Here is a 14910-nt window from a genome sequence, read left to right on the forward strand (position 1 = left end):
CACATTACCTCGCATCGTGATATGTTCACTTCTCTTGAGGCTGTCCCTAATGGGAATACTGTCACATGTGCCAATAATGCTTCTTACCCAGTGAAGGGCGTTGGTAAAATTATGCTTACTGCTGCAAATGGCAGTGCTTTCACACTTTCAGATGCTTTGTATGTGCCAGGGATAAAGAAGAATCTATTATCTGTCTCTGCGCTTGTTGCTAGACTTGGACTTGTAGTCAAATTTGTGGATGACAGATGTACTGTTCATGATTTGACTTCTGGTGATACGATTATTGTATCTGGCACCTTGTTTCGTGGGCTGTATAGGCTCAATTCTTATGACAAGTGTGTGGAAGATTCAGCAAATGCAGTTTCTGATGAAAAGGCAGTTTCTGATGCAAAACTATGGCATGCTCGTTTTGGTCATCTAAACTTTGCTAGTTTGCTGCGTTTGCAGAAATTTGATATGGTTGCTTCATTGCCCCCTCTTGAGGCACCATTGAAACATGTTTGTGAAGGCTGTATTTTGGGCAAAATGCAGCGTTCTACGTTTCCAAAGGATGGTTCTGTGCGGGCCACTCACAAATTGCAGCTTGTACATAGTGATGTATGTGGGCCTATGCAAACTCCGTCATTTGGTAAACACTTGTACTTCGTGACTTTCATTGATGATTACTCAAGGCATGCATGGGTATATCCACTAAAGGCAAAGTCCGAAGTGTTTTTGTGCTTCAAACAGTTTTTTCTTATGGTTGAAAATGTATCCAATTGTACTGTGGGCACCCTCCGTACTGATCGAGGGGGGGAGTACATGTCTAAAGAGTTTGATGCATTTCTGGCTAGTCGTGGGATAAAACACCAATGTACAGTGCCGTATACCCCTTAGCAAAATGGTGTTGCTGAGAGGAAGAACAGGTCACTTATGGAGATGGCACGATGGGTACTTCGTGACTTTCATTGATGATTACTCAAGGCATGCATGGGTATATCCACTAAAGGCAAAGTCCGAAGTGTTTTTGTGCTTCAAACAGTTTTTTCTTATGGTTGAAAATGTATCCAATTGTACTGTGGGCACCCTCCGTACTGATCGAGGGGGGGAGTACATGTCTAAAGAGTTTGATGCATTTCTGGCTAGTCGTGGGATAAAACACCAATGTACAGTGCCGTATACCCCTCAGCAAAATGGTGTTGCTGAGAGGAAGAACAGGTCACTTATGGAGATGGCACGATGTATGGTCAAGAGCCAAGCTTTGCCACATGCGTTTTGGCTTGAGGCTGTCATGTGTGCTGCATATGTACTCAACAGGTGTCCCACTAAGGCCTTGCAGTCTATTACTCCATACGAAGCTTGGCATGGCAGGAAGCCTTCTATTGGTCACTTGCATGTCTTTGGTTGCTTGGCCTATGCTTTAGTGCCTGTGCAACAACGCAGAAAATTGGATGATAAGGCTGTCAAATGCATTTTTGTTGGTTACAGTGCTGAGAGCAAGGGTTACAGATTATATCATCCGCAGTCAAAGCGTATCTTGATTAGTCGAGATGTTGTTTTTGTGGAAGATGCTGTGCAGCCCTTGTTATCATGTACCAAAGAGACAGGTGTAAGCTCACGGGATGTATTTGATACGTTGTTGCCTCTCTTTACAGGTGGGAATTCAAATGTAAGTCCTAATGAGGCAAATATTCAGCTTATGCAGATTTCAAACGACATCATAGATCAGCCTATTTCTGATGCAGATTTACAGGATGTAATTCATGAGGATAGGGCTGAAAATGAGCAGGCTAGAGGTATGCCTAAATGGCTGGTGCAAACCTTGCATGATAGTAAGATTGATGCACCTATGACTAGTCGTACTCGTTCAGGTTTTCAGCATGCCTCTTATGCATCAGATTGTTATGCTTTGGCTGTGTCTAGTATGTGTGAAGAGGAAGAACCTCTTTCATTTGATGAGGCACAAAATTCAGAAAATTGGTTGGTTGCAATGCAAAGTGAATATGATGCTATAATGAAGAATGGTACATGGTCTTTGTGTGATTTGCCTATTGGTAAAAAGGCCATTGGAAGTAAGTGGGTTTTTAAATTGAAACGAAAGCCAGATGGCAGTGGTGATCGCTATAAGGCTAGACTTGTTGCAAAGGGTTATGCTCAAGAAAAGGGCATTGATTTTGATGAGACCTTTGCTCCCACTTGTCATATGACTACCATTCGTAGTATTTGTGCATTGGCAGCTCATAATGGTTGGAATGTACATCAGTTGGACATAAAGACTGCGTTCTTGAATGGAGATTTGCATGAGGAGGTGTATGTATCGCAGCCTCGTGGTTTTGTTCAAAAAGGGCAGGAAAACAAAGTGTGCAGGTTGAAAAAGGCTTTATATGGTTTAAAGCAAGCTCCACGAGCTTGGTATGAAAAGATACATGCATATTTGACTGCACATGGGTTTCAAAATAGTCCAACAGAAAGCACTTTGTATGTTAAACGTGTGGATGGTGTACATCTAATCATTGCTCTCTATGTCGATGACATGCTGCTCACAGGACCAAATGAAAGTCATATTGCTGATTTTAAGGCTGATTTGAATGCCTCTTTTGAAATGTCAGATTTGGGGCATTTGCATCATTATTTGGGGATACAATTTAAGCAGTGTGATGGAGGTATTGCTTTGTGCCAGACAAAGTATATTGAGACACTGTTGCGGAGATTTGGCCTTGAAGACTGCAAGCCTATTGCTACTCCAATGGAGACAGGTTTGAAGTTAAGTCTTCATGATGCTGGAGATCACTTTGATGTCACACTCTATCAGACAGCTGTTGGTTGCCTCATTTATGTATGCATTACGAGGCCGGACATTCAGTTTGCAGTCTCACAGGTGAGCAGGTTTATGCATAGCCCAGGGTCTCAGCATTGGAAGGCAGTTAAACGCATCTTTCGCTACTTGAGTGGCACCATACATCTTGGGTTGTTTTATCCCAAGGGGGGATCGTTGCCGCCAGATTTACATGCTTTTTCGGACTCAGATTGGGCTGGTTGCTATGACACAAGAGTGTTCACAAGTGGTTTTTGTTTCATGCTCGGGAGCTCATGCATATCTTGGTTGAGCAAGAAGCAACCTACTGTGGCCACTTCTAGTTGTGAAGCTGAGTACAGGGCAGCTTTCACAGCTACGGTTGAGTGTGTGTGGCTCAGACGGCTTATGGCTGACTTGGGTGTTGGACAGGAGTCTGCCACCTCTATCTTCACTGGCAGTCAAAGCGCATTGGCAGTTGCGAGAAACCCAGTTTTTCATGCTCGCACAAAGCACATTGAGGTGCATTATCACTATGTCAGGGAGAGACTCTCAGCAGGAGAGATCAGCTTGGCCTATGTGCCAACACAGGACAACCTCGCCGATCTTTTCACAAAGGCGCTTCCTCGTGAGAAGTTCGAAGCTTTCCGCAAAGCTTTGGGCTTGCTCCCCTTTGTGGATTGATCTACTTCGGGCATGGCACTCCCCTATACATGAGTGCCAGCTCTCGTTCACACCATCACTCCCAGGGGGGATTTGTTGCCATATATATAGGCAGTGATGTGTGTGAACACACTTAGGACCGCCGGGGCACTTTTTCCCTCTTTAGGAGGTTTTTTCTCCTGGCTTGTATATACGCCCATCATTCTAGGGCTAACTAATCTTTGTACATTGACACAATCTAATACACTTTGTGTTGTGTGCATTCTTGCTTCTTCTTCTCCAAGCTTTGTGTGCTTTCCTGCAACCCTAATTCCAACATAGACCCCCCTCAATAAAATGGGAAAGCACATAAGGTTGTCTAATGTGGGCGAACAAGACATTCTGTTTTTAAAATCAATAACTCATGCATGACACCCATATCTAGGAAGCATCTACTGTGTGTGGTAATAAGCCTTGCATCCCGAGGTGTTCACTATAACTCCATCTCTGTCGCATATGAGTAGGAGATCCCATCAAGTAATCCACATTGCTAGACCTCCCTCAATATGGGAAAGCACATAAGGTTGTCTAAATGTGGGCCAACAAGACATCCCATTTAAAATCAATAACTCATGTATGACAACCATATCTAGGAAGCATCGACTATATGTGGTTATAAACCTTGCAGCTTAAGGTGTTCACTATAACCTATCTCTGTAGGGTCTACCTCAAAAATCTAGATGGAAATCATGTATACGTACTCTTCTCATAGATTGCTACTATGTACACATTCTTTGGTACCACCATATGGTTACAAACCTTGCATCTCTGTAGGGTCTACCTCAAAAGGATTATTGCAACTGGATGGAAATCATGTATGCATACTCTTCTCATAGATTGCTATTATGTACACATTCTTTGGCACCACCCTTCTTTTGATATGTCAGTATGTGCACTCTTTCTTTGGCAGCCTATGTATCCTTCTTATGTATACATATGCATCAGCTTGGATGGAAATCATACATATGCATCAGCTTAGATGCATACTGTTCTCATAGATTGGTTCTATGTACACATTATCATACAACATCGTACTAATCTATGTGTCCTAGAAAAACTGGTACACGTATCCCATAAGAAAGACTGCATATACCAACCTATCAAAGAAAGCATATGTAGGGTCTCCCATAAGAAGGATATGCCTATCCCACAAGAAAGAGCATGAATACTTGTCTATAGAAGGAAGGGTGCATATGCTGCTAAAGAAAGAGTTCGCAAGTTAACATATCAGAAGAGGGCAAGTCTATCCTAAAAGAAAGAGTAAGCATACCAACCTACCAAAATATGTGAACACCCATAAGAAATAATATGTGTATTAACCTATTTAAAGATCTTGAAAGAAAGAGTACATGTGTTGACTTATAAAAGAAAGGGTATGTAACTTTCCAGAGAAAGACTATGCTCATTAAGCTATAAAGAAAGAACATGCCTCTCCCATAAGAAAGAGTAGGCATATACTGCAATAAAGATTATGCACCAAGTACACCTTCCTAATGAGAAAAAATACACATGTCCCAAAAGATTACATCTATTTAATGAGAAAGAGTATGGATATCCCCCATAAGAAGAGACATCCTAGAAGAAGAGACATCCCATAAGAAAGAATATGCCTATTCCACAAGAAAGAGTACACATGTCCCATAAGAGTACACTTGTCCTACAAGATTACACGTCCCACAAGAAAGAGCATGCTTGTAGGTGGCACAAGTGTCCCCTTAAAACTATAATCTTAACTTTATTCAGTAGAATGACTGATGAAATTTAAGACTAGTGAAATGTTTCATAGCCATATTGCATGTGGCAGAGTACTTACACACATTGTGCAATAACTTTATAGTGTCTCCCTTGCCATTTTAAATTAGTTGATAATGACAAATATAATGAAAAAGAGAGGGATGAATTTTAAACTAAGATAAAAACTACATATATAAACAGAAAATTATATTTATTTATATATAAATTAAACTATTATAAATGTGCACCAAGTTAAAAGAGTTTGAAACCTTCTTTTCTCAGAATGCAAAGTAAACACTATCGCCTCATCATCATGTAGGAAGATTGAAGCTTTGAAGGTGACCACAATAGCGTAAAAAGCATGTAATTCATTCTAAGAAGAAAACTAGCACAAAAGTTTCTTTATCAACAAATGGATTACAATTGCATTCAATGCACCAAGCTAGTTTTACACTTAATAAAAACTTATGTAAATTGTAAGTTTGTGGCATCTTCTACTCTAGATATGTACCCATTCTTTATGCTTTTTATTTTCTTGCTTTAGAAAAGTTTAATTGTAGATTTTAACTAGAGAGATTATTGCACATAGTTATTTAGATCAAGAGAGATAGAGGGCATTGCTCTTGATTGATCTTGCATATTATCCTTAGTGTCAACTACTCGAAGGAATTATAGGCTGCACGTTTTGGAGACTTGCGCAAAGGATTAGAGGTGAGTAGAGAGTAAGAAAAATCAAGCTTTTTTTCCCATCATGAAAATAGGGGGCTAATTAGCAATGTTTAGTTTTAAAAGTGAAAAAGATATCCTCTCCAATTATGTGATGCCATGTGGATGAATGTGTCTTGCAAACATTATAAAAAATAAAAATAAAATAAGAGAGGGGGTGCTAAATTACAATGCTAGGATTCGAAACCAGCACTCGCAAGCTGGTAGGCCTCCGAGTGCTAGCTCATGTGGTTAGAATGTAGGCATTGCATCATTGTTGTGTTGCCCATATATAAAGTCTTAATCTTAGGCCCTTTACACACGAGCTCCAGAATTCCCGACTTTAGTCCCGAAAAAAGCGCGAGCTTGAGAGATGGACGGGGGGCTCCCCATCCACGAGCTTGAGGGGGGGACACTCCCTATCCACGAGCTTGGGGAGGGGCACAAGTGTGCAAAACCCTTAATGGACCAAGAAATAATGAACCCTCCCCCCAAAAAAATAAAATCTTAATGGAATATTCTTCGCAAGTAAGTAAGACTCCTTTTCACACGTGAACGTGTTGGACGGGCGTGCATCACAAGGAAGAGTAGCGCATAGCTTGCACGTGCACAAGAAATGGCGATCTTTCAATAAGAAAGAGAGAGAACACGCTGCAAGCTTCGAAATGAGGTCAAACGTCGTCTCAGAGGTGAGAGAAACCCTAACAATCGGATCATTTTGAGAGAGAGAGAGAGAGTGAGAGAGAGAGATTTCTTGATCGCACAAAAAAGAGTTAGACCCTTACTGTGCTTCAAAGGGGATCATTGGCCCTTATTTACGTTCTAAAAGAAGTGTATCAGACCCTAACAAAGGGTAACCTTGATAGGGTAATTAAACCCTTATGACCCATTATAGCAGGGCAGTTATATATCACAGAAACGTAATCTCCTTAAGAGAAGGGCAATTAGATCCTTTTTATGTATTACAGAAGGTTAACTAGACCCTTATGAAATGATTCATAAGGGTAATCAGAGCTTGATGGTGCATCTATGACGGCCATAGGACCTTGATTAAGCAGTGCATAAAGCCCGGATTATGCATAAAAGATGGGGGTTTGGTTGTAGTCGTGTGTTAGAACTCATCACATTGAGGTTTACTTTTTTTTGAGCAGAATTTTAACTTTATAAGTGGCAGACACATACATGCATGGTTTTGAATCCTTGACAATTTACAGACTTCTGTACTAAAATGTTGTAAGAAGCTTTAGAACTTACAAAAAGAAGTTGAAGCAATGATATTAAACATCTCTATACATATATTAATGAGAGAAAGGTAGAGGGATCCTACTTTTTGTGAGATTTGGCATCTCGTTCACGTCTTCAAAATCATGGGAAGGGGTCATGAGTCTAAGGCCTTCTTTACAAGAGGCAGACGGTCAGATCCTGCTGATGACCAAGTGCAGTCTCTCGTCTTCTGTGATACCTTATCTGCCAATCAAATTTGATGCTGCAGCTTTTTTCCTTGATGCTAGCTGTGTGACCATCTGCAGGCATCTGAAGCAAAGGAGCTTGTCAGGCACAGAGCTTGCAGTTCTACTTGATTGGGGTGCAAGATGCTTTTCATCTGGAGTTGGCTGTCATCATTTCATGCATGTCAGGGGAACTGGCAAAATCATGTTTGCTGCGGTGGTTGGTCTATGATGTTGAGACAAGAAAGGTGTGCAAAGTTTGCCAAACTCACAACACAGACTGTCACCAGGTGGTGAACTTTTGCAGTTGCTTTCCTTGTATTTACCTAAGTAAATACATATATTTTCTTTTTCTTTTTGTTCTTTAGTTGCTATTGATTTCTACCCTCAGATATCTCTTGGATCAAGCTTCGACATTGCATGACCAGAGAAGGTGGACCATTGGGACTTCGTGCGACCGATGGTTTACTTGAGCCTTGGGACCCTGAAATCCCAGAAGATTGGGCACTGAAGACTTGACGAACAGTGGACCAGGACAGTGTACTTGGCCACTGAGAATGGTGCAGTACAGTGTGCCTGGCCATAAATGTAGATACACATTTGTGAATGTCCATGAACTGAAAAAGTCACTGTGTCATGACCACATTACGTTTTCTGATGTGGTCACGAAAGAGAATGTTGGTCAGATGACTTGAAGGAATGCTTTGGGCATATCTCCGAAAATTTAGGGAAACTGCTATTTTTGGACAGTCATCAGATTTGAAATCTCTTCGCGTCAATCTCTCCGGAATGTTGCAAGGATTAATAATCACCAAGGGACTGATGTCAAAATGTTAGCAGATTGGGAGATTTTTAGACCGGAAGGCTGGAACGGGAAATGAGCTGCATGATTGCCATGTGGCAGCTTTTAGGCCAGTTTCTAAGTACAGGAAACTGGGCGCTTGCTTATCTTCCCCCTGGGCTCATTTTTGTGGTAAGCAGGTGGATTGTGGCAGGTTAAGAGCTATTGGAGCTTCCCCTTCCCTGTTCTCTATGCACTGAGGGTTGAGCTTGCTACCCACAGCCTGTCTTAACCTATATTCAGCTATGGAAATGCCCCTCTAGTGGGCTACTCTCATGAATTATGTACAGCTGTGTGGAGAATATGCTTTTTGGCTGAGGAAAGAGCCTCCTTTGACACCACGCAGGTGTGCAATTCAGCACTAAATCAGTGCTGTTTTTGAACTGTTCAGGGGCTGTTCCAACTTCCAAGGCCTAGTTGATGCCAGATTGCAGAGGGACCTTGCTAGGGTCTACCAGGACAATGCGGTGGTTGTACAGAGCTGAAAACAGGTCTGTACAGAAAATACAGCAAGCTGAAATTCACTGTTTTGGGCTTATTTGAGCGGCAGAAGACCAAGGAAGAGGACTAGGGACTTGGGATTTTGTTCAGGGAAGGTTTATGTACCGAAATGCTATCGAAATTTCCTTAAAACAGGGGTTTCTTGGCTGTGAATTGCTCTTGTAACTACAGATACCATACCCTTGTAATTTCCCTTGAATTAATTGATAAATAAATACCGAAAGGGGCGTCGGACTTCGGGGCCAATCTGGTGTTGAGCGAGGGAGCGAGGATTCTGTTTGTGTGTGTGTCATAAAGTCCAGGTATTTAATTGAAAGAATTACTGCGTTATGTGTCCATAACCCGGTTTCATGGTTCCATTGTCGGGATAGGGTCCTCTTTTCTGCAAGAGCCCGGACACGGATTGGATTGGGTGAACAAGAGACACACACAGAGAGGTACAGCTGATTACAGGTGAGAAAGATTACGAGATCTTTCTTTGGATACAGGATTCCTTTGAGGGCTCAGTAGACAGCATGGCAGATAAGGGAGAAGGAAAGCTCTCGGCAGAAGAGAGTTCCTCTTCTACCCGCCGACACCGTAGAGAGATGACAAGTGCCAGAGTGTCAGCATCTGAGCGGACACAGCCATTGTCACAGCCAGCCATGTCAGTAGAAGAACAGGAACAAGAGGATTTATTTCATGCGCAGCTCCTGAGCATGGTTGGTACCTTTGAACAGCTGGTGAAGAATCCCAGGATGAAGAGATATTTGCAGTCAAGGACAGGGGATTCCTAGGCTGAATCATCTCAGCATGCAGTTGAGAGGGCACAGGAACAAGTGCCAAGGATGCCACAGCATGTAGAGCAGACACCAGCAGTGGCAGCTAATCCAGTATGCTGTACAACAGTTGCGGGTGCTGTTCAAGAGTTGGCTGGCGTCAGAAGAAGGCGGAGTTGATTCGTACTGGTGGTCCTACACGTGTCGTACAACAGGGAGCCTGAGCCATGGAACTGTGCAATAGGTGGGTGTAGAGCTGGCCATACAGAATGCACATGAAAGATGTTGGGATTCGGGGTTCAGTAGGTGTGAACACCCTCTTAGGTGTGCACACCCCCTATGTGTGTGGATATGAAGTGTGTCATGTGTCATCAATTCAATGTGTGTGTGTGTGTGTGTGAGAGAGAGAGAGAGAGAGAGAGAGAGAGAGAGAGAGAGAGAGAGATTTCTAAGTCAAACAATAAGGCTTTCAAACCTACAAAAGCATGTACTTGGTGAAGGTTTAACACATCAATCAAATCATCAATGAGTTGTGCAATCAAAGCATAAACTTGGCAACGGGTGGCAATGGGCTGAACAACCGCTGTTACATGCATTGAGCTTGATCGTGATAACGCACAACAGGGCCTTCTTTATACCTTTATGTGGTGAGAATCTTTAGCATCCAATTTAGAGAGTAGAGAGTAGTCAGGTAGATCAAGCTGCCCACCATCTGACGATACATGGTTACATTCTCTATTTCAGCCCCAACATCAATCTGTAGCTTGACATTTTGCTCTAGGGGTGTATCCATAGCCTTGCATTCAGCCATACCATACTTCTGTAACATGTCATGAGCATACTGCTTCTGTAGCAACCATATGCCTTGAGGTGTCGACACTACCTCAATTCCCAGAATATATTTCAACTCACAAAGATCTTTGACTTTGAATTCAGCTTGCAAACATGATTTAATTTCAGCAATCCCGCTTTCATCATCTCCAATAATGATTAAGTCATCGACATAGACAACCAGAAATACATAGCCATGATCTGTCTTCTTCACAAACAAACTGTGATCTGCATCACCCAACTTAAACCCATGTTGTAAATAGCTGCTAATTCGAGCATTCCATGCTCTGGGTGCCTGTTTCAGCCCATATAATGCCTTTTTCAGCTTGCATACATGTGCTGGAAAATCCGGATGCACATAGCCTTTAGGCTGCTCCATATAAACCTCTTCCTGCAACTCACCATTCAGAAAGGCATTTTTCACATCCATTTGCCATAACTTCCAGCCTTTAGCTGCTGCCAATGCAATGACAATTCTGACCGTAGCCATTTTAGCTACAGGGCTGAAAGTCTCCTCATAGTCAAGACCATACTGCTGCGCATACCCTTTTGCAACCAGCTTGGCATTGTAGCGCTCTAATGACCCATCTGATTTGCACTTAACCTTGTACACCCATTTGCAGCCAATGGGGACTTTGCCATCAGGCAACTGCACTAAATCCCATGTTCCATTTTCAGCCAAAGCTGAATACTCCTCATCCATGGCAGCACACCACTTCTCATCTGCAACTGCCTCATCAAACTTAGTGGGTTCTTTAAAACTTGTCACTTTTGTCATGTAAGCATAATGACGGGCTGAATATCCAGTGTAAGTGTACCTGTCAACGGGTCTCCTGACCCTCTCAGATCTCCTCAACTGTGGCTCACTCTGAGCTTGCCTCTCATGAGGCGGCACATAACGATTCTGCCTAGCTTCTGGCGTCATGACAGACGGAATCCCCAACTCACTGTCCAAGCTATCACTGTTGGACGACTCATAACCTGCAGTGAGTGGTCCTGTTACATCTTCAAACATTTTTTCTTTTCCCTTATCCAATCTCCCCCTCACTGACATGTCCGTGTCAGTGGACGTAGGAGTGCGATTCGGCAATCTGCCAGACCAAGGACTCACTGTAGATGATACATCACCTGTTTGACCACTCATGGTTGTGGGGTATTTTCAGCATTACTTGTGCTGGCTGATCCATCAGTAGGCACAGCAACTGGATTCCCATACCAGGAAGCTAATTCGTCAAAGACAACATCTCTGCTTATCAGTGTCTCATGTGTAGACGGCACATAGCATTTATAGGCTTTTCTTTCCTGTGCATAACCCAAAAACACGCTCTTTACTGCCTTAGGATCCAATTTCTTTCTCTTTTCATTTGGTATATGCACATACGTAAGTGCCTAATGTCAGGTTTATGACCATACAATCTCTCATAAGGTGTAACATCATGAATCCCTGCTGTAGGGGTTCGATTCAGCACATAGACAGCAGTCATCACTGCTTCAGCCCAGTAAGCATTAGGCAGACATTTTTCATTCAGCATAGCTCTAGCTGACTCCATCAGTACCCTGTTTTTCCTCTCTGCAACACCGTTCTGTTGCGGTGTACAGCTGCAAGTGAGCTGCCTTCTTATCCCATACTTTGCAAGATATCTGTCAAACTCCTTAGAGACATATTCTCCGCCTCCATCTGACCTAAGACAAGATACGTAGCAGCCCAACTCATTTTCAGCATGCTGTATGAAGTCTCTGAAGGCATCAAACACGTCATCTTTATGCTTCAGTATGTACAGCCAAGTGTACGTGCTGAAATCATCAATGAAAGATACATAGTAACGAGCTCCTCCAAACGAAGCATTATGCGACGGACCCCAAACATCAGAGTGCACCAACTGTAAGGGTCTCGAGCTATTCTTTACATGCTTCATGAAGGGAAATCTCGCCTGCTTTCCAAACTGACATGCAGGACATACATGACCAAAGTCATTATACTTGAATTTGGGCAATCCACGTACCACTTCCTTCTGCTGCATAGATTTCAGCTTTTGTACATTGACATGGCCAATCCTCTTGTGCCAAATCTCAACATCCCGAATAGCACCCTCATCATGTGCAAACATGGCTGCCTTAAGTTCAGGAATGGATGCATCCAAGGTGAACATCCTGCCATCCCTTCTGCTCTAGCAATTAATTTGCAGCCATTACCGTATTCTTCAATAAAGCATCCATCTTTATTGAAACTCACCTGCAGATTTTGTTCTGCCATCTGTCCCACAGACAAAGATTCTTGGTTATTGATGGTACATGCAGTACATCATGCAGGCTTTTCTTCTTGCCATTAGGCATCATCAACGGAACAACTCCTGTGTGCTGAATATCGTGCTGGGTGTCATCCCCAGTACACACATAACCATGTGAACCTGCAACCAACTCATCGAACCACTCTCCGTGGGGTGTCATGTGATTAGAAGCCCCAGAGTCAATGTACCATCTCTCATCTCTTTTCTGTCTAGGTGCATTCTTGGACACATGCTGCATGGCAAACAATTTGTCAACCTGCTCATCATGAGCACCGCTAGAAGATGCATAGTGCCCATGCTGTTTGCCCTTTGCCTTCATATCTCTCTGCTTCTTGTAACAATCCTTTTCAATGTGCCCATATTTGCCGCAGTAATGACAGTCCTTATCCTTGTTGGATTGATCATTCGACTGCCATGATCCACCACCTCTGCCACGGGGTGATCTCCCCCTGCCTCTAAAGCCGCCAAATCCACGCTGGCCCTGTGTATCTGTGCCATGCCAATTACTCTGTTGTTGCTGTCCATAGGTGTTTCGAGTATCACCACGACCTCGAAACGAACCACGGCCACTGCCGCCTCTGCCACGCTGGCTAGAGTACAAAACAGTGTCTCTACTCTGAGACGCACTAGAACCTGTATTCAATCCAAGCTTTACCTCCTCATGCAATAGCAAAGCAACTAGCTCATCCCAGTCAGGGGGTTCAGCTCTAACAGAAATAGATGTATCGAATGCTTTGTATTCCTTGCCAAGTCCATTCAGTGTGACAGCAATCATATCATCTTCAGATACCTGTGATCCAATGGTGGCAAGCTGGTCTGCTATGGTCTTAACCTCTGTCGTATAAACCTGGATGCTTCTGCCACTTCTAGACATGTTGTTGAAGTGCTGTTTCAACTGAATCTTCCTTGCATGTGTTACATTTCCATAGTTCTTCATGAGTATGTCCCAAGCATCCTTTGGGGACTCACATCCAGTGATCTGTATTGCCATAGCATCAGATATACATAAAGAAAACCAGTGTAGCACTTTGCATGCTCTCTCTGTCCACTGCTTATAAGCTCTTTTCTGATCATGTGTCGGTCGTTCAGGCAATTCAGGTTCAGCTTCATCACCTACTTAGGTCCCAATATCCTCTGCCAACCAAAAAGTTTTTCATTCTAAATTTCCACAAGGCAACATTCTTGTTATCCAACTTCTCTCCAACGATCTGGGTAATATTGTTGGTGCCCTGTGCATTAGCCATGGTTGAGTAGACTATGTCTGTCAAATGCCTGACTTCTTGCAAGCCAACAAGTATGACTGACCAAGTGCAGTCCTTAACTGTTTATGACAGTTTTTCTGCAACAAGTTCACTGTCAAAACCAGGGTATTTCAGCCCTTCAGCAGCTCAAAACAATCCATAAATAAGTAGTCCCACCTGTAGGTATAATGGTCAATACATATGCTATGTAGTTGCTTCAGCTTTATCTCCTGCAACCTTACTGTCAGAGTACACACATGCAGTCTGTAAACTGTAAACTGTCAGTGACCAGCAGCTTATTCAGTACCAAAACTGAGTCGTATACATGTCATACATGTCCCAAACCTTCATAGACATCTGCTAGTACATGTAGCAGTCCAAACATAACCATACGGGCACAAATCAGTGCATGGATAGCAAGTACAAGTGTCAAAACTCCTGCGCACAGGTTTTCAGCTAGATCTCAAGTCCGCTGAAGCAGCCATGACAGTCAAACGTCGCAATGGTGGTCGTAACAAGCATGGACGGGGCCACACAAACCCTATTAGGTGCTCCAATTGTGGGCGATGCGTACATCAAACACTTTCCGCAAGGTATAGCCAAGCATTTGCTCACCTAGTATGCAGCCAATGTGTTGTCCTTTCCGTCAATGGAGCTTCAGCAAGATCCAGGCGCAGTCCACGTAGGTAAACAGGGTGTCACAGCAGCACATGTTGCTCCAAATGATGACGACCAAGCACTCTAATGTGCTCAATGAAGCCTTAGTATCCTCCCAGACAAGCCACAAACAAGGCTTGAGCAATGGCAAGCTCTATGATTCAATACATACCTTCCAAGACACAATGACAGTTAGCCTGCACTTCAACGATGCTTTTGTTCTTCAGTCTTCAGAGTTGTCTTCAGTGCCTCGTGCTCCAAAGAGCCCACCTAACTGCGCTCTGATACCATATTGGAAGAGAGGGAGAGACAAACATAGAATGGAGCAAAACCAAGAGCCTACAGGCTCATCTTCTACTTCTCATTATTCATCACACTGACTAGTAGAAAAGAGACTTACACTTAGGCTTTACACTAACCAATATCTAACT

At 43.0% G+C, this 14910-nt stretch overlaps 1 protein-coding gene across 1 annotated transcript in view; it reads left to right on the forward strand.

Moving 5' to 3' along the window:
* The first annotated feature begins 6446 nt into the window (after positions 1–6446).
* RBL15 (RHOMBOID-like protein 15) overlaps positions 6447–14910 on the forward strand; it is an 88375-nt gene continuing 79911 nt past the window's right edge. The window contains exon 1 of the mRNA XM_086781676.1: positions 6447–6603. Within this exon, the coding sequence (XP_086637802.1) occupies positions 6580–6603 (24 nt within the window). The 5' untranslated portion in view covers positions 6447–6579. The remainder of the gene's footprint in view (positions 6604–14910) is intronic.

Source organism: Cibotium barometz, chromosome 43 (genome assembly GCF_041138505.1).
Source record: "Cibotium barometz isolate CiBa-2024 chromosome 43, ASM4113850v1, whole genome shotgun sequence".
Taxonomy (NCBI): domain Eukaryota; kingdom Viridiplantae; phylum Streptophyta; class Polypodiopsida; order Cyatheales; family Cibotiaceae; genus Cibotium; species Cibotium barometz.